Source organism: Phodopus roborovskii, unplaced genomic scaffold (assembly GCF_943737965.1).
Source record: "Phodopus roborovskii unplaced genomic scaffold, PHOROB, whole genome shotgun sequence".
Lineage (NCBI taxonomy): Eukaryota > Metazoa > Chordata > Mammalia > Rodentia > Cricetidae > Phodopus > Phodopus roborovskii.
In genome coordinates, this window is record NW_026126546.1 from 11,321,961 (window position 1) to 11,349,501 (window position 27,541).

The window sequence follows — 27,541 nt, forward strand, 5'->3', positions numbered from 1 at the left end:
TAGTTCCTCCCCTGTATCTCAGCGTTGACGTTTTGAACCACACAGAAACTAATAGTGTGCTTAGGATATCAGATTCTTACGATGTTGATATTCACACAGCCAAAGTTTGGCAAAATTTATTACCCAGTTTTTCTCCTCAATTATTTCTTGCTGTTTTTGACTTTTTGAACTGCAACTCCCAAAAGCCCTTTGGCTTCCCCATCTTCCCCCGCGCTGTCTCGCCCTAGCGATCAGTCTTCGCGGATACAACTAGGAAGGACTACGAATCCCAGAGGACAGAGCGCGACTCGAGAACACAGGAGGAGGAGCCCGAGCCGTCCAGCCACGGAGCCAGGTATCTTTGGCTAGACATCCTGGGCCGAGTTCTAGGTCATTTCTCTACCCAGAATGACAACAACTTCGTTCTAAATCCGCGTTATCAGCATTTTCTGGCATAGGGAGTGGATAGAGAGGCGAGGGGTTCTGGGCTTCTGTGGCTTCACCTCGCTCCTCTGCCTTGTCTTCTGTGAACCTGTATTCCGGGTGTAGGTTTGGAGGTGGCAAACGTCGGGTCCTAGAGGTCTAACCATTCATCCACTCCTCAACAGAAAAAGTTGGCTTTGCCTTTGCTTCCTGTCCTCCGGCTCGTAGGCTTTGAAGCCAAGAAGCCTGGCCTCGAAGGCAGGCCATCTGGTTGTAAAAGGCACCCTACAGATGCTTATCTGAGGTTTCCCTCTCGGTCTTGAGCTGGTCCTAGCTCTCCTGGAGTGCTCTGGCTACTGTGTGGGTAATGGAGAGGCCCAGCTCTTCTGGAAACTAGCACTTTGTAGCAGAGGAAACTGAATGCTTGGACAGGCAGGCGGTGCTCTTTAAGCCTGGGTAGCCACTTAACGGAGGAGTGAATATGTAGTAGCAGGGTAAATGGGACAGTGTTTGTGCAAAGTTTTAGAGGCGGTTGCGTGCTTAAAGTGTAGAGTGGACTCTGAATAGGTGGCTTGAGGTCATTTCTAGTCTGGCCTTGTAACCCGTGGTAAGGAGTCCTTTATTTATTTATTTTCCTAATTGCACTAGGGAGTCACTGAAGGGCTTTAAACTGGAATGTGACAAAATCTTATTTACATTTTAATGTTATCTTTCTGACTTCTTGGTAGAAAATAGACTGAAGAGGGTTTATTACAGAGGAGTGTGATTTAGAGTAGAGTAGATTAGAATAATCATCAGATTTGAGATTCGTTCTGGGAGGTAGGACAGACCCAGCAAGCTAGCAGACGTATGCAAAAAAAAAAAAAAAAAAAAAAAAGAGGAATTAAAAGCTGGGCTCAAACCAGACAGTCGTGGCTCACACCTTTAATCCCAGCACTTGGGAGGCAGAGGCAGGCAGGTCTCTGTGAGTTCAAGGTCAGCCTGGTCTACAGAGCTAGTTCCAGGACAGCCAGAGTTATTACTTAGAGAAACCCTGTCTCGAATCAAATAAAATAAAAGCTGGGCTTCATTGTGCAGGCCTTTAGTCCCAGGACTCTGGAGAGTTCAAGGCCAATTTGGTTTATGAATTCCATGTCAGCCAGGGCTACACACACAAACTGTCCTAAAAAAAAAAAAAAACAAACAACAACAACAACAAATTAACATCTAGGGATAAATCAAAGTTTGACCTTAGAGATCAAATGATTTTTGTTTGTTTTGAGACAAGTTTTCACACTGGATCTGGCTGGCCTGGAACCAGCTACACAGACTAGTCTGACTCTGAACTCCTGGTGATCCTCCTGTCTCTGTTTCTGGAAGGCTAAAATTATAGACATGCACTGCCATGCCTGACCTATAAATTGTATGTGTTTAAAGATTTATTTTTTTGTTGAGTAAACTATGCATATATAAAAGGTGGGTAAAGGGGTTGATATATGCTCCTGAATGGCAGTGCCCACGGAAGAGGGTATCAGATCCCCAGGAGCTGGAGTTAGAGGTGGTGTGTGAGCTAGCCCTGTGTGGGTGCCAGGTCCCAAACTTGGGTCCTCTGTGAGAGTACTACATGCTTTTGGCATGCTCTCCAGCTCTGTAAATTGTGTTCCATGTGAGTTGTCCCTTAGATATGAAGTGGAAACACCTAGGGCAAATGGGGCTGATTCTGAAATTTAGAGAAGGCTGAAGACAGACTGTCACAGAACTGTAATCCCAGCTCTTGGGAGGTGGGGCAGGAGGGGCAGGAGTTCAAAGTTATCCTTGGCTACACAGAGTTTGAGGCCAGCCTTCGAACTACATTAGACTCTTTCTCTAAAGGAATTAGTTAGTTAGATTAAACCAAGGGCTGGTCTCTAGGCCTAGCCCTTCTTCTGACTATGTGACCTTGATCAGGCCTGACTGTCTGCTTTATATAACCTGTAAAGAGCAGCAGTAAAGGCTGTTAGGGACTAGAAAGGAAAGTGGACAGCACTGAGGATGTGCTCCGGGTATTTACTGCCTGCACAGCATCTTGGTAACTCCTGGCAGGAAGTCGTGAGCCTGCAGGGAAAGACTACTTAGGTTCTGCTGATCACCTACAAGAGACCTACAACAAATTAGGTTGATTGGAAGTTCAGAGGACAGGGAATCATTTTATGTGACTACAGGGAGTTAAAGGTGTGCCTTATTTATTTAATCTTTACTTAAAGTGTTATTTTTTTAACATTTATTATTTTTACCTTGCATGTGTGAGTGTTTTGCCTGAGTGTGAGTGTGTGTGTGTGTGTGTGTGTGTGTGTGTGTGTGTGTGTATGAGCACCACACTTGTGCTTTGGATCCCTTTAGGGAATTATGGGTAGTTGTGACCTGCAATGTGGGTACTGGAGACTGAATCCAGGTTCCTGCAAGAGAAACAAATGCTTTGAACCACTGAGCGGTCACCCAAGCTTTTGTATTATTATTATTATTATTCTTTTGGGAGCAGGGAGACAGGCTTTTTCTGTGTACCCTTGGCTGTCCTGGAACTCACTCTGTGGACCAGGCTGCCTTCAAACTCACAGAGATCCACCTGTCTCTGCCTTCCGAGTGCTGGAATTGAAGGTGTGAGCCACCACTGCCCAGCAAAAGATTAAAATTTTTATAAATAATGTAACTGTTGAGTTTGAGGCCAGCCTGTTTACAGAGTGAGTTCCAGGGCAGGCTCCAAAGCTACACAGAGAAGCCCTGTGTTGAAAAACAACAACAACAAAAATGTAATTGTTGAGGCAGGCACAGTGGCGCTTAACTGTAATCCCAGCACTCTGGGAGACTAAGTCAGAAATTTTGAAAGGTTGAAGCCAGCCCTAGGCTATGAAGTGAGACTGTCTCAGTGGGGGGAAAAGTCTTCAATATTCTACACAAAAATTTAGAGAAATAAGAAAAACAACCTTAACTTTTTTTTTTGATTAATGTTTGAACTCAAGTTGAACAAACTAAATTCCTCTAGACACTCAGCTCTACTTACAGTTTAATTACATCCCCTCAAACATTTAGCTCCATTTATAATTTTAATATATTTGATTTTCTTTTTAAGTACTTGGGATGCATAACCTAACAAGCTCAATTTCCCCAAGGATATTTAGTTACTAGCAAATTTAATTAATTAAGTTTATACTGAATTTAAATTTCTTACGAACAGTTCAATACTTTTTAAAATTGATTGTGCATAGGGATAGAATTCATAAACACATTTTTATATAAACTTATTATGTTCTTTGGCACTTTCCTGTTATTTCCAAACATTCCCACTCATAGTTCTGCTTCTACTTTCGAATCTTATATGCATTTATGATTTTTATGTATCTGTATAAAATCTAGGATCTACAGATGGAATATGATAATTGTTTTTCTGACTCACTTCCCTTAATATGATGTTCTCCAGTTGTATCCATTTCCCGTAAATGACATAATTTTGTTCTTTATGGCTAGGTAAAATTCCATTGTGTGTGTGTGTGTGTGTGTGTGTGTGTGTGTGTGTGTGTATGTCCCATTTCCTTAATCCATTTGCATGTTGTTGGACAGACACCTAGACTGACCCCATAACGTAGCTGTTATGAACATGGGCAGGTGTCTGAGTTCTTCAAGTATTACCCAAGAGTGGTCTGGCTGAGTGCATGCTAGCTGTCTGTTAGTGTTTTGAGGAGCCATCATACTGATTTCCTCAGTGCTGGACTAATACACACTTCCACAGGGTGTGTATGGGAAGGGTGCTGTCTCCTGAAGTATCCTCCCTGCATTGGCTGTTCTGAAGGGATGAGGTGGAACCCTGTAGCACTTCTGTTGTCCTTTTGAGGAAGGGTCTCTTCCCTGTGTAGTTCTGACTGTCTTGGAACTCACCATGCAGACCAAACTGGCCTTGAACACCGTGATCTGCCTTGCTAAGCCTCCTGACTGCTGCTGGGATTAAAAGCATGCACCACCACATCTAGCTTACTATTTCTCTAATTGAGTTTTTTTCATAGAATATGTATATGTATATATGTTGTTTTTGTTTGTTTTGTTTTTTGAGACAGGATTTCTCTAGGTATCCCTGGCTGACCTGGAACTCACTATGTGGAACAGTCTGGCCTCAAACCTTATAGTATATATAGATCATTAACCCTCTCCCAGTTCCTCCCAGACCCCCCCCCCCCACCTACACAACTTTATGTTTTCTTTCTTTATAGTTCGGTACTGTTTAAAAACTTAGAACAGGAAAAACATTACTGGGTTAACTCAGTTGGTGGAGTGCTTGCTTAATACAAACGAGGGCTGATTTTCGAAGGGTTGGGATGGTGCACGATGCAGGTCAGGCAGCAGAGGGGCCTTGGCTACAAGTGAGGAAGTCTGGCTTGAGCAGCACCATGATAACAGAAGGAGGAAGGGGCAGAATGCTTGGAGTCTAGTACTTAGTTCAGCCTCCTTCAGACTATTTTTGTCTCTGCTGTTTGGAAACTTTCAGCCTCCCGAGACCTGTAACCATCTGATGAAAAACTGCAGCTGGTGGTCTGGAGCCCAGGACCAGGTGCAGCCAACCTTCACTAGGGGTGGCTAAGCCAGACCGGTTAGAACCAAGGCTTCCTTGTCCATGGGAGCTGAAAGAAGTATTTATCCTGTCCTTTTCAATGTCCACACAAGCTGATTTATCCAGGTGAACAAAGTCCTTGGAACCATCCATGGCAGCCTCCCAATGGGAAAAGAGTAAAATTTATCCTTGTCTGACAGATCTAAACCTAGAGCCTCACACGAGCCAAATAAAGGCTCTACTACTGAGCCACATCTTGTTTCCTACATAAAACTTAAAAAAAAAAAAAGTGTGTGTGTGTGTGTGTATGTGTATGTGTGTGCACGCGCGCATGCGTTCCTGCCTGCCTGCACATGTGAGCACCACATATGTGCTTGGTGCTGGTGGAGGTCAAAAGAGGACATTGAGTCCCCCGGACCTGGAGATAGGATTGTTGAATCTCTCACAATATGTGGGTGTTGGGAACTCCACACTGGTCCTCTACAAAAGCAGCATTCTGAGTCACTGAGCCTTCTCTCTAGTCCCTTTTTGGAACAAGGTCTCTCTATGTAGCCGTGACTGGACTAGACCCGACTGCAATGTAGACCAGTCTAGGCTCAAACTCACAAAGATCTGCCTGTACCTCCAATGTGCTGGGATTAAAACATGAGACACCACAGTCTGTTCAGTTCCCACTGTTTAAAGGGAATTTTTTTTTATTTTAAAGGTTTTCAAACCATCTACACTAAATATAGAACTTCTTGTAAGAATAGAAAAAATGCAAAGTGAAAAATAAAACACATGTAATTCCTGAACCAGGGATAACCACAGTAAATATTCTAAGTCTACTCTAGTCTCTTTATTTGTAGAGTGGAGGAGAATTTTATTTTTTAAGATTTATCTTGCTGGTAGTGCGTGTCTTTAATCCCAGTATTTGCAAGGCAGATGCAGGTGGATCTCTGTGAGTTCAAGGCCAGCTTGGTCTTCAGAACAAGTTCCAGTATAGCCAGAGCTACCCAGAGAAACCCCGTCTCAAAAAAACCAAACAAACATTTATTTTTATGTCCGATGGTGTTTTGCCTGCATGAATGTCTGTGTGAGTTGTGCTGATAAACAGTTCCCCTCAGAGAACAGACCAAGAACCGACTTGCGGAATACCACCTACCAAACAACTATCTGTCTGTCTGTCTTGGAGTCTACTGAGACAGGTCTTGTGTCCCAGGCTGACCCAAATCAATAAAGACCATGCTGCGCCCAGTGCTGGGAGTACAGGCATGACTCACCACACCGATTGGTCCCCTGGCAACTGAGGTAAATGCCCTCCTCAGCCACGCCAAGTGTTTAGCAACTGGTACACCCCTGAGCCACCCTTCGCTCCAGTCCCTCAGATTTGTCAATCTGAAAAGATGGGGGGGCCCCTCGTGGGTTTGCACTGTGTAGCTGAGCGATGCGTGGGCCACCAGGCTACTTAGATTTTGAGCATTTGGGGTACATTGCAGTAACAAAATACATGGAAAAAAAACTTAATTCCAGCATTAGGCTGTTCAGCTGTGCCCATGACTTTGTGGTCTTCTGGGAAAAGAAAAAAAAAAAAAAAAAAAGTCTTTTCCTTGAGAGGAATTCCTCCCCACCCTGGCTGCCCTTGTGGGATGCAGTCACCCATTGGGGTTCTGGGGCGCCAAGCTTGTCACTTTGTACAATGGCAAATCTGTCAGCCAGTCCTAGCACGTGGTCCTTGTGAGAGCAGGCACTGGGTGGTAAAGTATGAACTCTGGTCTGAGGGGAAGGAAATGCTCATTACTTGTTTGGCTGGTGAACAAATAAGTGAATAAATGAATGAGGAAATATGGTGCCTGAGGGAAGAGGGACTTCTGATGACATGGCTCAGGAATGTTTTGGGTTAGGGATTCTGTGTTCCTGTGACTGTCACAGATTGTTAAATGCTTTTTGTTGTTGTTTTCATTTGTTTGATTGATTGGTGTTTAGGTTTTTAAAACAGGGTCTCTCTACATAGCCCAGGCTGCCCTGGAATTCTCTATGAAGAGCAGGCTGGCCTTGATTTGCAAAGATCCCCCTGCCAATACCTCCCCAGTACTGGGATTAAAGGGCTGCACTACAACATTCAGCTGTTAGCTGGTTTCTAAAATTCATTTATTCCACTGTATTAGTTGTCTTTGATGGATGACAAACTACCCCCCAAAAAAAAAAAAAAAAAAAAAAAAATTGGACTTAGACTTAAATCAATAATTTTTTTTTTTTTTTTTTTTTTTTTTTTGAGACAAGGTCTTACCCTGTGCTATCTGCACAGGCTTTGAATTCCCAGAGATCCACTGCCTCCAGCATGTGTTACCAACAACCATTATCTTATGTTAAATTTGAGGGTCAGGATTTGGTTGGGACTTAGCTGAAAGATACTAATTGGCCTGTCAGCCAGGGTCACCTGAGATGTCTTGGACTGGAAGGAGGCTCTTAGAAGTGGGCAGGTGGGGTGTCAGGGTCTCAGCCCCTGGCCATGTGGGTGTCACCATCAACACTGTCCACAGTGTGGTAGTTAGCTACCCACAGACTGACTGAGAGAGCCAAGTTAGAGGCTGAGTTACAACTTGTCCTTGGTCATATAGATCAGCTCTGACACAGCTTGAGAAGGGACTGTTCTAGTTGGAAAAGCTGGGGGGAAGTTCACTGGAGTGTACAGGCTGACCAATCCTTCCACAAATGGGCACTGAGTACCATTGGTATCCCAAGCACCCAGCGCGTGTGACTGGTCCTCAGAGGCTTCTTGGAAACCATGTCATGGGCTCATCTCCCAGATGAAGTACGGAGTTAAATGCACAGCCATGGGCATTGGGGATGGAGTTCAGACCTGCGCTGAGGGGTTTGCAGGGCTTCTCAACTGGTGTTTCCTTTTGTGGTCATGGAACCAACGGACTACTGTGGCCTGCTCCTGATGCCCAGTATCCTGCTGTGTGTTCCCAGCTTGGAGAAGATCAGCATTTGGTATTTTAAGTACAGTTTCTATGGAAGGTGTGTAATCACCCTAAGTTAGGAACTCTGTGCTTAGGGAAAAACTAGCTTTCTAGGGTCGGTCTGAGTCTGTGACTACAGACCCTTGCTCTTTCTACTTCACTCCATCACCTACCACCCTAGACTGTTGCTCTGAGTACCTGGGAGCAGAGCCTGCTTAGATCCGGGCTCTAGCCCAGACCACTGAATTGGTAGGCCCCCAGCCTTAGCTTGCTGGGAATGAGGTGATGCAGTTCATCCCCTGTGCTAGGAGGCAAGCACAGGGCTAAGGGCTGGATGACAAAGCCATGTTTGCAGCCCAGCATTGTAGTACCTGCAGATGCTCCTACATACAAGGCCCACCTGCATTTCCTTGGCACTTCCTTTGGAGCAGGGTCCTGAGCAGGGAGCCTTGGACCATCCCTACAGACCAATTCTGATCCCATCAGTTCCCGACAGCAGACATGGCACTGGAACACTGCTGAGCTATTTGTGGGCATGTGATAGAGCTTGGCTTTACTGTTTACCTGGATTCTGAGGGTGTCATAATTAGATGAAATGTTAGGTGAGCGTGAGGGCAGCATGTGGTGAGCACAAGTCTAGGGTAATGACAGTGAACATTCCAGCCCCTGGCCAAGGCCAGGCTCTTGGCTTTTTTAGCCCCGGGCCAAGGATGCACACAGTGGGAGGGACAATGCTGATGAAGTATAAATGTGCCCCGCTACAGCCTTGGGGCAGTGGGGGAGGGGTAGCAAGCTGTAGAGCCCTGCTCTGGGTGCTTTGGTTGTGGGGCCTCCAGCAGCACATGGCAGGGAAGGGCCACAAGATGAGGTGCGGGCTCTCGATATTACTAGTCCAGAGCCGTCAGCAGAGGAGACACTGTTATCAGTAGCGATAGTTGTTGCCATTATTGTCAACTCTGCCAGCTGTGAGCAGAGGAGGGGTCCTGAGAAACTGTTCCTCATGGGCCGAACAGACGCCCACCTCAAACGACCTCCATGAAAGACAGAGTGAGAAAGAGAGGGATCTATACCTTAGTGTAGAGTGCGCAAGGCTCTGTTCAATCTCCAGAGCCCTTCGGGCACTGGAGGGATGGCTCCCCCATGAGCACTGACTGCTCTTCCAGAGGACCCACGTTCAGTTCCCAGCATCTGAAACTCCAGTTCCAGGGGATCCAGTGTCTTCTTCTGGCCTCTGGACAGTGCACATGTATGTTGCAGTCAGAACACTCATACACATAAAAAGAAAGTAAGAAACAAGTCTTTAAAGGATGAAAGTGAGACGTCAGCATGCAAGAGTCAAATCTGAACCTGTTTCCCTTCACCTCACCCCCCCCCTCCCCCCGTCTCTTTTCTTCCCTCTTGTACCTCTGTGGGTAGAGGTTGGTCACTGAGCCTGGAGGATTGTTAGGTGCAGTGAGACAGCCAGGGCAAGGGGTAAGTTCTATGGGCAGCTACACAACAGAACTGGTCAGAGCTCTGCAAGAGTCAGGTGCCCTGTGTGGCTGGGACTGGTATAGTGAGAGACCTACCTGCTCGGCCTTTCCAAAAAGGGCCTGAGCGGCACTGGCATCAAGCAGGATGGAGGGAGGTATTGGCTCTGCAAGCCACTCATTTATTATGCCAGCAGTGCGTTCTTGACAACTGGAAGTGATGGTGGGTTAGACAGCGTTCTTGTCCTTTAGCCTGTGTTCTAGAGGGGGAAGGAGGCCCACAAGACAATACGCCTACATGCAAAGTGAGGTATCAGGGTCCTGCAGTTTTCAAAAAGTAGCCAGAGTGGTGGTGCACACCTTTAATCTCAGCACTCGGGAGGCAGAGGCAGGCGGACCCCTGAGTTAGAGGCTAACCAGGTCTACAGAATGAGTTCCAGAACAGCCAGGGCTACACAGAGAAACCCTGTCTCAAAACAAAAGCAAAGTACTGAATATGTGTAGATTTTTTTCCTTGTCATTATTCCCTAAACAATACAATAAAACAACTGTCTCTATAACATTTACATTTACTGGGTATTATAAATACTCTAGAGATGATTTAAAATATACAAGAGGCTGTATGTGGGTTAATGCAAATTCTGTGACATTTATATAAAAGATGATCTGGGGGGGTAACATCCATGAGGGTCCTGGGACCCATCCCCCACGGATGCTGAAGAGCCATCGTGCCATCATCTTTGAGACTCTGGTTTTATAGCTGAGGACACACTCAGTTCATGAGATAGCTTTGCAGAGGGCATTGGCATTAGAATCTGCTTAAATTTCACTAACTCAAGCATTGTCCCTTGGCCATGAATAGCCAGCCCTGGATCTGTTGAAGTTCTGGGGAGCCGGCAAATGCTGTTGTATTCATGGACCTGGTTCCTGAGAGTGGGTTGGTGGTACCTCCTGTGCTCTTGGTGGGGAGTGGGGCTGGATCATTCTGTGTACTGGATAGGGCCTAGCTCACTCTGCTAAAGATGAGGATGAATCATGGCAGAGAAGGCCGCTTAGTCAGCGCCCCATGCTGCTGAATGGTCCCATGCATAGACACTCCAGCTGTCTCCCTTCTGCCAACTCAGGGTCAAGGAGCAGAGTGGTGCAGTGTATGCGCTGAGCAAGGATGCCTGGCGGTGGCATGAATGTTTTGTTTACAGTGTGGTAAGATGCTGTACCTGGCTAGGAGGTTCTGCAGGCTGCCCTTGATATGTGCCCAAGCCTGAGTGGGAGGCAGTTGGACCAGGCTCCTAGAACTTCTAGTTTGGAGAGGTCACCTTGCTAAAGGCCAGCTCCTGCCAAGGCTTTGAGCACCTGGCTATGGGGACAAGCCTGGAGACAGGTGAAAAGCACTGAGCCTCTACTGTTGTCCCTGGGCAGTGGAGGGTACAGAGTCATCATGCAATGTGGGAGTCTGGTCTGTGGTGCTGAGGGTCCAGTCCCACGTCTGCCTTTGGTAACTCTATGGTCCTCTCTTATACTCATTTGCCTTTTCTGCAGTGTCAGCTGGTTAATTCTACGGATCACTTGAACACTGACATCCAGTTTCATCAGGCCTATAATAATGATGGTATTGATAGCTAGAGTTTCATGAGGGCCTATATGGGCCTGGTGCTGTGTTCAAACATGAATGCTCTGATGCTCACAGCCAGCCATGAGCCACCCTTGACATCCTTGCTTTCACAGGAAGCAGTCAGAACCAAATGACAACAAGACCAGAGTTAGAAAGCAGTAGCCTTCGATTTAAATTTAGACTGGAACTGTACAGCTCAGCTCTTGACCCACATGACCTCCCTAGAAACTAGACTAGGTGATAACAGTGCCTGGGGCTCAGTGGCATCCTAGCAGTGACAGTTGAGTGAATGGCGCTGTTTGGACATCATCTTATCTCATGAACAGATATTAGGCCTGCAAAGGTCCTTAGAGATAGCCTGGTTTGACCACTGCACAATAAGGCCCTTGGAGGGCAATGGCAGACCTTGTCTGGAGTAGGCAGAGGAGGGTATGGGTGAGCAGCTGTGACTCTTAACTGAGGTTCATAAAGGAGGTTTGCCACCATGTATGTGTGCGTGGGGGAGGGGTCACATAAACACAGCCTCTCTGGAACTTATTTGGTTTCTGGTATAGCTGAGCAGGCAGTCAGAGAGGCGTGAGGCCTTGGTTTACCTACCGGGCTAGTGTTTGCAGTGTTGTGAATAGAGGCTTCCCTGTTCTGAAACCTGTTCTGTTATCAGGGCACTTCATGGTACCTCTCTGCTCCTCAGCTCTCTCATTCATAAGTAGGTTTTAGTACATACATCTTGGGTTTCAAAGGGACTGGCATGGTACTGGAGGTGAGTGAATAGTAAAGCATCAATATGATTTATTGGAGACAAGTAGTTAGTAATACAGACCTCCTACCTGGGTTCTAAGTCCAACTCAGCTGCCTTCTAGTAGTGTGACCTTGCATCTTGGGGTCCCAGTGTCCTTATCCTGATGTTTCATGGGCATCCCTTGCAGGTCATTGCCGAGGCCTGTGTAGAAGATGCATGCAAAGCTCTTAGCCAGTGTATGACAGATGCTCAGAACCACAGCTCCAAAAATATTTTCTGAGCGCTTGCTTAATGCTAAACATGAGCGTTGGTTTCAGTCCATAGTCCTTTTACTTGTGGTGCTAGAGATTGAATCTATTGGCACATGCACGCTGGGCAAGTGCTTTGCTGCTGATCTATAGCCTAGCCTTAACATGTAAATTTGTCCTAGCATATTTCTCTATATTCTGAAATAATAGCTGATCATTCAAGTCCGCTGCCTCATATTCACACAGTAACATACAGGTGTCAAGAAGGGACAGCAACTTGCACAAAGGCACACAGCTGCTTTCCCTGTGCTCTGTGTGGCTTTGTCCACCTCAGGCTGTTGCAGAGCCGCACTGGTCCACCTCACGTCAGTCTCCCAGAGGGATACCTTCCCCCGCCCCTCCTTTTCCCATTAGTCTCCAGAGCCAGCAGCTCCTTGGAGCTTCAAGCTTCGTGAATGGCTTGGTTAAGCACTCGGCCGTTAAGCGTTCATCTCTTACAATTTCAATCCAATTCCTATAAGTTTATTGGCAAGACGGGGTGCATTAGAGCTGCCAAATTTAATAGATCAAGTCCTCGTGTCTGGGATGCAGTTTCTCGGGAGTAATGGGAGAAGAGAGGTTTTATACGTTTTCATTTGGAATGACTGGCTGTTCCTGATCCCATTACAGCCCCTGACTTAATGGCTGCCATCCCTGTCTGCTGCAGGAGCAACTTTCTCCATCAGCCTGCTTGGCTGCCTGAACCATCATGGTGACTGTCTCCCTTCTCTCCCAGTCCCTTCTTCCTGAGGTGTCTTCCCCATCTGTCTGCTCTGTGGATTGAGCCCTAAAGTCAGCCTAGTTTGCCAGGTGCTTGGCAGTCTGGAGCTTCAGCTGCCACTTTAGGCAGCTACCTCGTAACCTCGGGGAAGTCATTTCCACCTTCCCCTGGGTCTCAGGAGCCAGCTCTGCCATGGGAGGGGTTGCTCTGGCCTTAGTCTTTGCAGTCCCTCTGGCTAGCTCCCAGTGAGCGGCAAGACCCAGGACTTGGCTGTGAGACTGACTGTCACTGTCCACCTTGGGCTGCAGAGTCCTGGCATGGAACGGTGGCTGAGGGAACTGTTGCTAAAGGGCCTTAAGACACTGCAGTGTCCCCATTTCCATCTGATGCTGGCTGGGAACCTCCTCCCCCAAGATGCAGTAGTCTCCTCAGGAAGCACCTGCTGGGAACTAGCTCTCTGGCTTCCCTGAGCACTGAGCTAGCTGTAGGAGGCGGGGATACTTGGCAACAGAATTTTTAGGGGACCTGTATTTGCCTTCTGCTTACCAGCTGTGTGACATTAGGCAAATCACTTCCTCCCTCTGAACCCCAGTTGTCCCAAAGGGAACATGGTGATTCATTAATTTATTCTGCAAATACTCGATTGCTTACCTATTCTGTTCCAAGTATCGTTTAGGTGCTGGGACACCTAAGAAACAACAAAATATAGTTGCCTTCACGGATTTATATTCTTGTTGGAAAAGAAAGACAGTAACATAGTGAGAAGATTGGCGCTATGAGAAAAATAAAGCACAAAGTGGTGATAACTAAAGAGGGTCCTGTGTGTCTGGTCCAGTGGTCGAGTTCAGATCCAGTGAGCATGATGGATTGTGAAGAAGGTAGCATTTGAGCAAAGATCAAAGGACAGAGCGAGCAAGTGTGACAGGTATCTGAGGGACTGCATTCAGGCCCAGGGACAGCAAGCACAAACACAAGAAGGTAGCCACATGCCTGTCACTTGTGAGAAGCAGAGAGGAAATCTAAATGGAGACAGCAAGGAGGCTGGAGGTTCCACAGGCACAAAGGAAGCTAGCCAGAGGGTTTAAGGTGACGGTCCTCCAGCCTGTCCACTATTAGAATTACCTAGAAGCTGGGAAAGAAAAAAAAAAAAAAAAAAGAACAAACAAAAAAAAACTCCAGCTGGTGTTGGTGGCACACGCCTCTAATCCCAGCACTCAAGAGGCAGAGGCAGGTGGATCTTGTGAGTTCAAAGCCAGCCTGATCTACAGAGCGAGTTCCAGGACAGGTTCTGAAGCTACACAGAGAAAGCCTATCTAAAAAAACAAAAAACAAATAGTTAAGTAATAAATAAATATCTCCAAAGCTGGACCTCATACCCTGAAGTCGTAGCTCGGCCAGCCAGTGTTGGAGACTATAGCAGAAGTGTAAGGTCCCTCGGGATGAGGCCTGTTACCCCTGATTGTCAGCTCTGCACACTGCACAGGAAGTGGGCCTCTAAGTAAAGGCTTGGACCAAGCCTGGCTCTCGGTGCTCAGTTGAGGGCCCTATGCCCAGAGCTTTGGCACATGATCAATGTCTGAACAAGTGCTTTGTGGCTTTGCAGGGACCTTAGCATTTGGCGGAGGTGGCCATGGGGAAGCGATACTTCTGTGATTACTGTGACCGGTCCTTCCAGGACAACCTCCACAACCGAAAGAAGCACCTAAATGGGCTGCAGCATCTCAAGGCCAAGAAGGTGTGGTACGACATGTTCCGAGGTGGGTGCTTGTGGGCTGGGTGGCTGGCTCGGGGGCCTGTGCGCTGACTTAATTTCCCACCAGACAAGGACCACCTTAGGGACAGACTGGGATGGCTTTTTTTTTTTTTTTTTTTTTTTTTTTGGTATTTTTGAGGCAGAGTTTCTCTGTTTAGCCCTGGCTATCCTGGAGAAGACGGGGAGACCAGGCTGGCCTTTAACTCACCGAGCTCCGCCTGCCTCTGCCTCCCGAGTGCTGGGGTTGAAGGTGTGCACCACCACCACCTGGCTGACTGCTTTTCTTTTAGCATTTATTTTTATTGTATTATGTGAGTGTTTGCCTGCACATATGTAAGTGCTTGTGCGCTTGCTGTCTGTGGAGATCAGAGGAAGGTGTCAGATGTCCTGCAGCATGTAGGTGCTAACTGAACCCAGGTCCTTATCAGCTCTGTCTTTTTTTTTAATTGTACGTGTGCCTGTGCGTGTGTGTGTGTGTGTGTGTGTGTGTGTGTGTGTGTGTGTGTGCGCGCGCGTGCATGTGCATGGTGCATGTGCACGTTGCCCAGTGTGAATGTATATGAAGGTCAGAGAACAACTCATGGGGATGCATAACTTTATTTCAAGCACTCAGGAGGCGGAGGTAGGTGAAATTCTAGGAGTCTGAGGCAAGGCCAGCCTGATCTATATAGTGAGTTCCAGGCTAGCCAGGCCCTGTGTCATAAAACCCAATAAAGCCAAGGGCTGAAGCTATAACTCAGGGATGGATTGTTTGCCTAGCATACAGAAGACCTATGTTTGATTCCCAGTACTAAAAAGGCAGGAAGGCAAAAAACCCAAAAAGGTAGAGAGAGGGGTGGGCCATAGCAGACCTTCCTTTTCCAGCCACCTTGACCAGGATTCTGGGTTTGCCCACCATGACTCCCCACCTAAGAGCCCTCTTTGAGGAGTTAATCTTTGAGGCACTGGCTGAAATACAGACTTCAGACATATTTATGGGAGCAGGGGAGAGGACACAGCCTGTAAGGGAGGTGAGGAGAAGCTGAAGCTGACTGCAGGCGGTGGCTGGGTCTTCAGGACAACCTTCTGAAGAATGCTGCGGGTTAGCATAGGGTGTAGGAAGTAGCTGTTCAGTGACAGGCACAGAGGGTGCTGAACAGTTCATCTGCCAGGGAAGGGGGCCCTTTAGAAAAGGCTTCTCGGCCTGAGAGTGACTTGATGGACTGAGGTGGAAGTATCTGGCACAGGGCCTGTCTTGCTAGGTAGGAGCCATACTGAGCCAGCCGAAAGTGCAGGTGATTGGCATTGTGGCTACAATGGACCAGGAGTCCCTGGACTGAGATGGGCGGTTTGGGTGCTCTAAGGGCTCAAACAAGTGGAGGAGCCCAGATCCTGGAACCTTAGCAGCATGGGGGGGCAGTGGCTGAGAGGGGGGGTAGGTTAGGAATTCAGAAATGGTGGGACTCCTCAGAAACCTGGCATCAGGCAATGCCTCCTGTCCCCCAAATCCTGTGGAGACTGATCTGGCATCAACTGGGCCAAGATCATCTTGGCACTGGCTCCTCCTCCAGGTCCTGGGTTCAGGACTGCACAGCAGAAGTCTTCATATTACTTACAGAAAAGAAAAGCTCCTCTCCTCAGGATTCCTCATCTTCAGCCACACCCAGCCCTTTGGACAGCTCTGTGAGAGCGGCTGGTGGCCCAGGAGTCCCTACTTCTAGATGATAACTTTAAACACAAAGTGCCCGGGATCTAGCTTTCGGTGGCTGAGTTGACCCGTGAGCTCTTAGCACTTCCTCAGGAGGCTTCCCGAGAGCAGCCTCCCCTTGGCTTACTCTGCAGACCCTGGGAGGCACTGTGTGTGTCACCTGGGACTTCTCTCAACACTGCTTTGTCCCTCCAGACAAATCCACGAGCCCTCAGCAACTGGTGATCCGTGGACCATGGTCAGGACAAGCACAGGCCCTGAGGACTAGCTGCCTGGCAGTCACTGGCAATAGGACCCTAACTTCATCGTATGTAAAGCAGATGTAACAATAGTGACAGGGCTCGGCAGTGAAAGCACAGAAGGTAGCAAGCAGGAGCGATGCCTGTGTGCCCCCAAAAGCATTGGCCTCAGACTCTGTCTCGTGAGCTCGTTTAGTCAGCCATTGCTCAGTGAGTACTTAGCAGTACTTAGCTCGGCCAGCCTTTGAAGATTCAGCCCTCCTTTTATGTAGTTTGTACAAGTTATTTATTACATTTATTAATTTGGTGTGTGTGTGTGGTGTGTGTGTGATGGCTTGCATGTGAAAGTCAGAGGATAACATAAGAGAATCAGTGTTTTCTACCATAGAACTCAAATCGTCAGACTGGGCAGCAAGTGCTGTTATCTGCTGAGCCGTCTCAAGGGCCCTGCAGTCACTTATGCAAGATGTTTTGGGCTGAGTCCCAGGCTTGTGCTGGCTTCTATGTTCTGCTGGCCTTTCCCTCCTGGTCCTGGGCACACACTCCCTGCATATACTTTTTGTGGACATGCCCTTCCTGCTGTCCTTCCCCATCAGGACAGTCCCTGAATCTCAGAACCCAAGTCAGACAGCAGATTCTCAGGAACGGCTCCCCATTCCTGGGGCCAGCTTATCTGGTGGCAGGGTCAACACTGCATTGACATCCATGTAGACCAGAGCAGCGGTAGGACGGGAAGGAAGGACAGGGTCTCACTTGATCTGTATTTAAATACTCAACCTGGCACAGTGCCTGATACACAGGAAGGATGCACTCAGTGAATGTTTGAGAGATGAAGGGCTAAATTGAGCAAACAGCCATGGGCACCAGGGGCAGCTGGGTATTTGGGAAGGTGAAGCTTCACGGATTGATTCTTCAGGTCACAAAGAGCATTACATATGATGTAGAGGAACAAGGCCGCTCTGAGCAGAGCCTGGGCTGCAATCTGGTATCCTTCAGGGGCACTGAGGAATTTTTAGCAATCACAGTGACTTTCCCTCTAAGAGAAATTAATACAGAACCTGGGAAACATGCCTACCTATAATCCCAGCACTCAGGAAACTGAGGCAGGAGGATGAAGAGTTTGAGATAAAGTTCAAGGCCAGCCAAGGCTACATTATGGTGAGACCCTGTCCAAAGGAGACTGAAACAGGAGGATCCTAAGTTCAAGACCTGTCTGAACCTGAGAGGAGTGGACTGATTGTCCATAGCTGCCCCAGGTTTGGAAAGTGAGTTGGGTGGAGAGACACAGCAAGAGGCTAGGTAGCACGGTATTCTCCCACGTTTGACCATTCACTCAGGGCCTCTTGTTAGGGGTCGGCTCAGCCCTACAAGCGGCCCCAGCCATCCTAGGCCCAGGCCCAGAAGGATCCTGAGAAGGTAGGTCCCAGCGGGATCTGACAGATGGGTGTTTCTCCAGCCTAGGAGCGTCATACTGGAATGAATTCTCTGACAAGGAACTCCAATTCCAGAGGACTACCTGCCCTGTTAGCCACTAGCTACTCTGCAAGGAAGCATGCCCACAGCGCTGTCCACCTCCTCAGCCACCTGAAAGCAGTCATATTGGAAGGGCAGGACTCTAGACTCACCACAGTGCAGGCTAGGCGCTGCTACTTCCTAGCACGTACCCTTGGGCAGCTCGTTCCCTGTCTCAGGCTCAGTCCCACCCCTACAGGTTGGAGCTGTTAGCGCTGCCCAGGAGGCTCTTCAGGAGGGAATCACTGGCTGCTTGGTAGTACTCTAAGTGCTGGGGAAGAGGATGCTGAGGCTGCCAAGTCCTGTGGTGCTAAAGTGCCAGCAGGATTGCGACCCACCTCTCAAGGGCTCCCCATCTGTTGTTCTATTAAACTTCCACAGCAGCCCCACCAAGTGGGAAGTTTTCTTCCCATTACATGGGGAAAACAACCCAGGAAAGACAGCTGCTTCCCGTGGCCACGTGCGCCACCTTTCTACCTTACTCAGATGTTTTGTTTGTTTTGAAACAGGATCTGACTGCCTGGCATACGCTGGTCTGAACTCTTAACCGGTCGTCCTGTGTCATCCCTCCAAGTAGTGAGGGTTGTAGGTACACATCACCATGTCTGGGCTACTCACACATTCTTGACTGATACCTTTCCTGCTGGGAAGCACACACATTTAAAAGCATAGCTGTGTGATAGGAATAAAGAGAGGAGAAATGGGAAGTCAGGGTTAGAACGAGCATCCAGGACGCTCGCTGGGAAATCCCTGTACAGGGCAGTGGCTGGTGTGGCCCTGAGTGCCCACCACTGGTGCAGGGGAGATTGAAAGGAGTAGGGGTCGCACTGGGAGCCTTCCCTGGACACTGTGTGGGTGGGAGGAGCACAGGCCTGTGCATCTGGACTTCCTGCAAAGGTTTTCATGTTGAATTATCATGTGTCGCTTATAACAGGGACACATGTGTGGATATCACAGGCTAAAACAACCCCCACATCACTAGGCAGTGAACCTGTGACCTGCAGGGTCTATGACTGCACTCACAGACTTGCAGGAAGTTAGGAAGGTTGTACAGGCGTCCCATGGTGCTAGATTTTAAACCCCCCCCCCATCTAAACCAATTGGCAAACAACCCGAAGAGCTTCTAGCCTCAAAGTGCCTCATGGTTTTAGCTAGTCCTGAGGGGTATGAAGAGTCGAGGTCACTCAGTTTGGATCCCTGTATCCACTGCCTCTGCCCACTGTGGCCACCCTAGCTTACAGCCCTCCATGGATGGAGAACTCTCTTCTTATGACCGAGTGTCACTGATGTCATGCCCTTGAGGCTTCACCCATGGTGGGGTCATCTGAATCCAGATTCCTTTCCTAGATGCAGCTGCCATCTTGCTGGATGAACAGAACAAGAGACCCTGCAGGAAGTTTCTGCTGACAGGTACGTGATCTGCTCAGCTCTCATCCTTACAGAAAAGCAACAACTTGTCTGTCCAGCGTGGCAGCCTGTAGTGTCTCCTCCAGTCCCTGCCGCCGTCCTGAGCCACCTCGTAGCCTTGGCTTTAGCTGACTGGTCATTTGAGGCATCTCTAGGAATTTGTTCTCACCTAGAGACCTCCAGACATAGGCTGTGGTTTTATTGACTCATTTAGAGTAAGAATGTGGGCAGTGTAAGCCAGGGAACACTACTAAGGTCAAAGGAAAGCTGGTTAGGTTAGCCAGGGGGCCTGATCTCCTGCATCCTCCTTCCCAGTAGGGAGAGCCTGAAACAGGGATGGCCTAGTAATCCCAAGTTCAGAGTCAGAAGCATGGGTGCTAGGTGTTCCTGTGAGTGCTTATTGCTCAGCTCAAAAGTGAGTATAGGATGGGGTAGTGGTATCTGCCCATCATCCTAGCACTTGGGAGGTGAAGGCAAGCCCAGCCAAGGCTATTGTAGCAAGCCCTACCTTTAGAAAAAAGTAACACACACACACACACACACACACACACACACACACACACACACGCGCGTGCGCGCACGCGCACCCCAACAACAACAATAATAATAATAAAAACAAAATAAAATAAAGATACAGTGAGTAAGGGAAGCAAAGACGGTTAAGGATGGGAAGTCAGACAGTCCAGGAATAACTAATTTCCATGCCCATTCTTGGGACCTGTGTACTCTTCTAAGGGTTTAGCCCTGAGCTTCCTGGCAATCAAAGCAAAAATGAAAACCACAGGACTCACATGGTTTAGACAGGAGCTTACCAATGGGGAAGGCACTGTGTTGTAATAGGTAGCTGGGTAAATGGCTGGACTCCCCTCAGGAGACAGTGCTGCCTGACAAGTGGCCACCAGGCCTGCAGGCCACAGGCCCCCACAGACCCGGCTTGATATGCCTACACTGCTGGCAGGTTGTTCTAGCTGAGGATGCCACTGGTCTATAATTTTGAAAGCCATGCTTCAGATTCCTTGATTGATAATGGGAAAGCCATCCAAACATTGACTTCTCCTTGGCAAAGTTGCCCCCAAGTTCTCTGAGGAGCCGTTCAGTTGCTTGTACAAGCCAATGAGCAGAGCAGCAGGTAGGACCACACAGCATGTGCAGTGGCCTGGTCTAGAGAGGAAGGGTGAGCCTCCCAGGAATGCACATGGAGGCTCCCTGCAGAGCACCAGGAATAGAGCATCATGGGTCAGGCTGGACCTCAGGCCACTGAATGTGAGCAGGACCAGAGAGTCTGGTTTTTCGTTCCAGACTGGGGTGGGGCTACTACTCTAGATCCTAAAATCCCTGCCCCTAACACTCGGAGACCAGTCTGTCACAGCAAAGTAACTGTCTTCCCATTGCAGGCCAGTGCGACTTTGGCTCCAACTGCAGATTTTCCCACATGTCAGAACGAGATCTGCAGGAACTGAGCATCCAGGTGGAGGGTGCGTAGGGGTGAAACAGAGCTGAGGGGTGGGAATGGGAGAGGCTCTAATACCAGGAAGCGGTGCCACCCCACTTTGTCCCTTACTGGCATGTACTGTGTGAGTAAGCCTAGGACTGCCCGGGCTAATGGGAAACCCTGAGCCACCCACCCCATTGTGTGGGTGTGGGTGGCTGTGTACCTTGAGTATGAAGCACAGTTGACTTCTTCCCAGGACCCTGAGGGTATGTCCTCGGCTCACCACAACTCAACTAGTCTCTATTGTTCTGGATGCTTCCCTCCCTCCAAATTCCCTCCTTCTTTCCCTCCCTCTCTTCCCTCCCTCCTGTAGTCAGTAAACACCGGAGTCCCCGTTTAGCACCAGCAAATGCCTGCACCCTCTGAGGACAGAAGTCTGCAGAAAACACTTCCCTACTGGGCTTGGTGAAGCACCCGGTAACCTCAGGCTTGACAGGTGGGAGCAGGAGGATCTAGAGTTTAATTAAGGCTGGCCTGAACCTGAACTACATAACTAGTTCCAGCCTGAGCGCATGAGGACCTGCCCACCTGCCCCACCCCCCACAAAAACCAACCAACCAAAAAAAAAAAAAAACCCTTTCCCTGTGTTCAGGCTCCTCACAGCCTGGTGATTGTGGCTCCCATGGAAGCTGGCCTGTCTGCCCTTGGAATTCATTGCTTATTCCCATTATAGATCCAGGAGGTCCCACTTGGATGATTGTCATATCTCCTGTGGCACCTTACTGAACAGGTGGAGGAAATGAGCCAGCATTCAGGCAGAAGCACCTGCAGGCTGGCACCACACAGGGTTTCCAGAAACTTCCCAGGGTGGAAGTGAGGCCTCATGGGGCCAGCCAGAGAGTTCTGGCAGTTGCAGTCTCTAGCCGTCAGGCACACAGTGGGTGAGGCCTGGGGCAGCTGACAGTTTAAATGGCACTGGCTCTGTCGCCTCCCCTGTGACTTGGCCATGAATGGATTCTTGGAGGCAATGATGGTTGTGAGATGACACCTATGTAGTGTCAGCGCAGAGCCCGGGCCTGAGCAGGTGTGGACCCACAGGTTTATTTTCCCCTGGCTCAAGGCTCCCTCCCCAGCACTGAGATCCTCACTGCCTAGCTCTCACCAGCCTCAGTGAATTCTTTCCTTCACTGCTTGTTTTCTTAGTATATTGAGCAACATTTTTCTAGTACATTGGATGAGGAGAAAAACCAGGGAACTGAGGCTTATTATCTTGCCTAGGGTCAGACACCTGGCAGGTGCCAGGGCTGTGATTAGCCTTATTCTGCAGTCCACTTGCCTCCTGCATCCAAAATTTAGACCCCTCTTGAGAATTCAGCGCTGCATCTTCGTCCCGCTCCTAGCTCCCCAAGGCTTGGCGACAGCCAGCATGTCTATATTAGACAGAGAGCAGAGCACAGCTTACATCACTGAATCGTCGTGGACACAGGACCTGGGGAATGAAGGGGGCAAACCTGTGGCTCTGATCCTGACCTACCAGCCCACTTCCCCCAGACAGACCAGCAACTGCTGCTCTGTGGAAGAGTGAGACTCAGGCCACTGGGGTTGTGCCCTCACCCTTCCCTGTCACTCTGTCCCCCACAGAGGAGAGGCGGGCCAGAGAATGGCCACTGGAGACGGCTGAGCTTCCTGAGGGCCACCTGGAAGACTGGCTGGAGAAGAGAGCTAAGAGGCTGAGCTCAGCCCCAAGTAGCAGGTGACGGCCCCAGATTATCCCTCCTTTCTTTCTGAGAGCTGCCTGAGCCAACCTGTCCTTTGGGGAAACTGAGGCATTCATACGAACTGTCCAGGTCCAGGGACCAAGCGTGAACCCCCACTACAGAGCTTCTTGGAGGTGGGCCTCTAGCCAGAAGGAGTTGTATTAGAGAAGTTGCCTGGTCTCTTGGCCCCTTCTTTTCATAGCTCACCCCACAGGCCTGAAAGAGGCTAGGGGCCAAACATATGTGACCCTGCGCTTGGCGTGGTAAAAGGTCAGGGCTCTACCTATGGCAAACAAACTCCCTATGTACCTGGGATTTACTGTCCCTGTAGGGCCCTGTAGAAGGGGAAGCTGGGACTTGTAGGGACACAGAGCAGGGGGACGACAACAAGGTCATTGTCCCTCTGCATCCTGGGGACTCAGGATGCTCCGAAATGGCACCACCCCTTCTTATACCGGGACTGTGCTGAGCCAGGCACCATTGGAGGTATGGCTGTGTGCTCTCCTCTTTTGGAGAGTCAGGATGCACCCACACTTCACCCCAGCAAACAGATGTACAGCGCAGGGGCCAGGACCTTCTGTGTTACAGCCAAAGGCAAGGCCAGGGCTCCCAGCCCCAGTCCAAGTGTTAACGGTAGAGGAGGAAGAAGGACTAAGGCTGAGCTTGAGAGCTGTGTGTGGCTTTGTACAGATCGCCGCTGGTTTTCAGACCCCATGTATCTCTATGCTGTGGCCTCAAGGAACAGTGGCTTGGCTATGCTCAGGATGTCTGTCAGACATTCTATGAAATGAAAACTTTCCTCCCGGCTCTGCCCCAGTGGAAAGGGGTCAGTGTTGACATTTATTTGGGAGGAGGTGTGCACATGCACACACATGCCATGGCATGCAGGTGGGAGTCAGTTCTCCCCACCATGTGAGTTCCAGGGCAGCAGATTGGCAGCAGCACCCTCACCTGCTGAGCGTGTGTGTGTGTGTGTGTGTGTTTAAGGGGTTTAATTTTTATGTGTGTGTTTTGCCTGACAGCCCTTCTCCATGTGCTTGCAGTTCCAATGGAGGCCAGAAGAGGGCAGTAGGTCCCTGGACCTGGAGTTACAGATGTTGTGGTTGGTGCTGGGAATCGAACCTGGGTCCTCTCTGCAAGAGCAGCCAGTGCTCTTAACTGCTGAGCCATCTCTCCAGCCCCAGTTTACTTTTAGTTTAAACCTGTACCCAGTGTCTATACCCCACTTAAGAAAGATATAATAGAGATATAGCTTAAACAGAATTTGATGCCCCTTTCTTCTGGACCTATTTGAAGGAATGTAATTTGAACATTTTCCAGGATTCTAGACTCCTTCAGCTGTGTGAGAGGGTTCTTGCTGGTCAGAGAACCATTCTGAGCCCACTATAAGGGTGAACTGTGATGTTTCTGTTGCTCACTCCACTGTTCTGCCTCCGTGGTCTCCTTCTGTGGCAGTGAGTGACAGCCTGGGCATGTTGGGGTAAGAGAAGGGCTCAGGCCCAAAGTCCCCGCCTGAGTACAGACACATGCCCAGTGTGAATATGGGAGCTAGCCTGAGTTACTGCTACAGGGTGGCCACACGGTGGCTTGGTTTGGTATTCATGGTGTGTCCTGTTCATGGTCCCAGGCGTCCAGGGACCTGGCGCACTGCTCTGCAATTCTGGAGCTTGCTCTTCCTGGCCAGGGAACTGTAGCCCTGCTGCTTAGGCCTGACTCCTCTGATCTGTGTTCGGGGCTGGAAAGGGGCTTTGGGTTCTGCCTCTGCATCTCTGGACTCACTGTGGGCTACCCTGCCCTGCATCCCTGCATCCCTGAGAGGAGCCCCGTGGGAGCTGTGTCACCTTTGCCCCTGTAGCCCTTGCAATCCCTCCCCACATCACAGCCCCACTAGTTTTGAAAGGTACCCATCCCTCCCGAGACTGCGATGAGGAAGACCCAGACTCCACGCTTAGTCCCCAGGGACAGCATCTGCTACCCATCTCTTAACCTTGCTTGGGACACACTGGACACTCCCTCCTCACCTCTTCTCCTGGTAAAACCCTGCTCAGCCTGCAAGCTTTAATAGAAACAGTGGCCAGAACATGGTGACTATCAGGACACATTTGGGGGATCAGGGACCCTAGTCTGAATGACATCACTGAGGGCCCCTTATGGGGACTCCTCCTTTCTGGGTGTATGCTTTCTTCCCTGGGGCACAGGGAACCCCCAGACCTGTGGGCTCCAGCATCCACAAGTAGAGAAACCCTGGGTAAGCCAGGCTGGCTCTTCTTAATGGGGGACACAGGCTTCCCAAAGGTGTAGATTGTTGGCGTCTGTCTGCCTGTCTCCTCAGCCCTGACCCTGAGGGAGCAGCCAAGAGCAGACAGCAGCCGCAGAAGGGAGCGACTGGCCTCAGACCTCGGACACACAGACTAATCCCTGGCCGGTCAGGCGCTGCTATCCACGCTTCCTATTGTTGGCTCTTCTGATTGTGCCTTTATCCTTCCTAATCTCCCCCATGCACCCCTCTCTGGGCCAGCGCTCTGTCCTGCACATTCACCCCTGTAAGACTATTTCCTTTTGATAAGGACCAGAGCTGGGGACATGCCAGGCGCCTGCTGCTGCCCTTGTACACAGAGCAAGTAGGCCATGAAGAGCATTGCACCGGTGACCACTCTGCAGGAGTGGGCTCTGAGGCAGGGTCCTAGCAAGGGCTCAGTGTCCATGAGTGGACAGGAGTGATGCCCTCCTGTCAGGGGCCTCAGAGCAGACAGGGCACTGGCTGACCCACTTGTTAAGGGAAAGGTCTGAAGCTTGGAGGCAGGAACTCCCCAAGACCACCCTTCCCTGGGGAGCCCCACCATTACTGTGGCCTCACAGGAACCCCCAGGTTGGCTGACATCTGGTGCACTCCCTTCAGCAACTGGAGTCTCTCCCATACCATCTTCGCTGTGGTTGGTGGAGCTTATAAAATCCCAGTACCATAAATCATGTCAGGGCTGCTTTCTGCGCTTCGGGCAGGCAGCAAGCCACTGAGCAGGGATGTCCCTGTCCTCTGCCCTTGTGGGGGTGGGGGGGGATGTCCCTGTCCATCCCTGTCCTCACAGAGAGAGTTCTGGAAGCTTCATTCAGGGCTCTCAGCAAGACCTCCACTCTAGGCACTGCTGCTGTGGGTCTGGCTCTAAGGGCAGGAGGGAGGGATGGATGTGGCCAGGCAAACTCTCAGTCCTGAGTTGTGTGAGATACCTCACAGAAGGCCCAGGTCCTTCTCTTTCTGCACAGCATGGGTTGCTTGGCACTCAAGATGGGTGGGAGCTATCAGGACCTCTCTTTCCCTGAAAGTTGAGGCAGAAGGAACTGAAGTGTTGGGCCAGCATGAACTGCTCCCCAACCCCTGGTTTCAAAGGCTTGTGTGCTTGTAAAACTTGGGACATGTGACTGATCCCTTCCTTGTACTTCAGTTGCCTTCCCTGAATAGAGGGGTTTGCATGAGGACTCCAGAATGGTGTCTCTTCTTATGAGAGCTCTTAGTCTGGCATGACTGTGTCATTTGATGGCCTCCTTGTACCAGGCGCAGGGTATAAATGCCATCCCTTTTGCTATTCTCCACCGTGAGACATCAGGCAGATCTGCAGGATCTGGGTGGGGGGCAGTGGCAGGCTGCCTGCCTGCATGTTGCTCTGGGCCCGGATACAGCAGGTTGCACCCAAGGGTCCTTCCTAAGGAGGATGTGTCCTGACTTTAGGGATGTGAATAGTAAGGAGAGTGAGTAGCATAAGAGGTAAGGCGCTTTCTTTTAAATTAATTTTTTTTTCTGGTTTCAAAGGCTTATGTGCTTGTAAAACTTTTGAGAAGTATAAAAAGGTTAAAAAAAAAAAAAAAAACTCCACCCATCCATAACTGCGCCACTCAGATAGAACCACTGTTAACATTTTCTGTCAGGGTTGTTTTTATGCATTTATATATGTTATATATATTTAAACAAAAATAGTATCATGCTATATACATTATCTTATAAGCTTTTTCTCCTTACTCACATAGTATATTTTTTCCTCATCAGTGCATAGAGGCCTTGAGTTTTACACAGGCTACTTAGCATTCTCTGCTGTTAGCGTGCATATATGTTTAACTGGTCCCCACAGGTGGAAACTAAGAGGGCCTCCATATTGCCCAAGGCCGTTCCTGTCACTCAGACTCTGCCTAAACCCCGTCTTGGACTCAGTTCCGAGAAGAGGTCGCTGGCTCTGAGGGTCTGCATGTTATCAAGCCTCTGCTTCCAGAAGGGCCATGCAGGCAGCCAGTGTGGTGGGAGGGAGAGCAAGGCGGATCCAGGAGGTGCTCCATTCTGACCCTCTCCCTTTCTTCTCTCTAGGACTGAACCCATCAGAACCACTGTCTTCCAGTACCCCGTGGGCTGGCCACCAATGCAGGAGCTGCCCCCCTCCCTGCGGGCACCCCCTCCTGGAGGATGGTCCCTGCAGCCCAGGGTCCAGTGGGGCTGAGCTCTTCCCCACCTCCCTGCCTGACTTCTAGGAAGCAAAGCTGCTTTGGTGCTGTTTTCCCCAGAGCCTCTGAGACTATGAGCTTGGCCTCTCTATCCACCCACCATCCCTCGGGGCATATTTGAGAAGATGGGTGAGAAGCATCCAGATGTTTATAAAGTCTGTCCTCAATGGTTTTCTGGCACTCATGTTCTTCTCTCTGTCCTCCTGCCTCCATCCAGGGACAGGTGGGCTGGAATGAGACAAAATCCCCTCTAGGGTGTCCTCTTACAGTCCTTCTTACTTAGGGATCAGTAGAGGCTCAGCCAGGCTGGGCACAAAGCATGTCAGTGTGGCTGTGGCCCAGATTGTAAGTGGCCCCAGGCTAGGGAAAGGAGCCCAAGGCCTCTGCCAACTGCCTCAGCCCCTGAAGAGCTGCAGCCATGCATCTGCCCAGGCTGTGCCCGTGCCAAGAAATGGGATGGCACGCGTGGGGCAGGATGAGCTGGACCTCCTGCCTTGAGGGCACAGAGAAGTGGGGCCCCCAAGAGGACAGGGAAGAGT

At 49.6% G+C, this 27,541-nt stretch overlaps 1 protein-coding gene across 2 annotated transcripts; it reads left to right on the plus strand.

Moving 5' to 3' along the window:
* Positions 1 to 224: 224 nt before the first annotated feature.
* Zmat5 (zinc finger matrin-type 5) lies at positions 225 to 27,174 on the plus strand. Of its 2 annotated transcripts, none has more exons than XM_051200242.1 (6): positions 225 to 334; positions 14,334 to 14,487; positions 19,269 to 19,331; positions 20,723 to 20,803; positions 22,402 to 22,513; positions 23,838 to 23,910. In XM_051200242.1, the coding sequence occupies exons 2-6, from the start codon at positions 14,361 to 14,363 to the stop codon at positions 23,893 to 23,895; spliced, it is 441 nt and encodes a 146-aa protein (XP_051056199.1). In that variant the 5' UTR covers positions 225 to 334; positions 14,334 to 14,360; the 3' UTR covers positions 23,896 to 23,910. The 2 variants fall into 2 exon arrangements, with proteins under 2 accessions (XP_051056199.1, XP_051056198.1); XM_051200241.1 differs by lacking the exon at positions 23,838 to 23,910 and adding an exon at positions 26,869 to 27,174 and having other exon boundaries at positions 226 to 334.
* Positions 27,175 to 27,541: the final 367 nt, after the last annotated feature.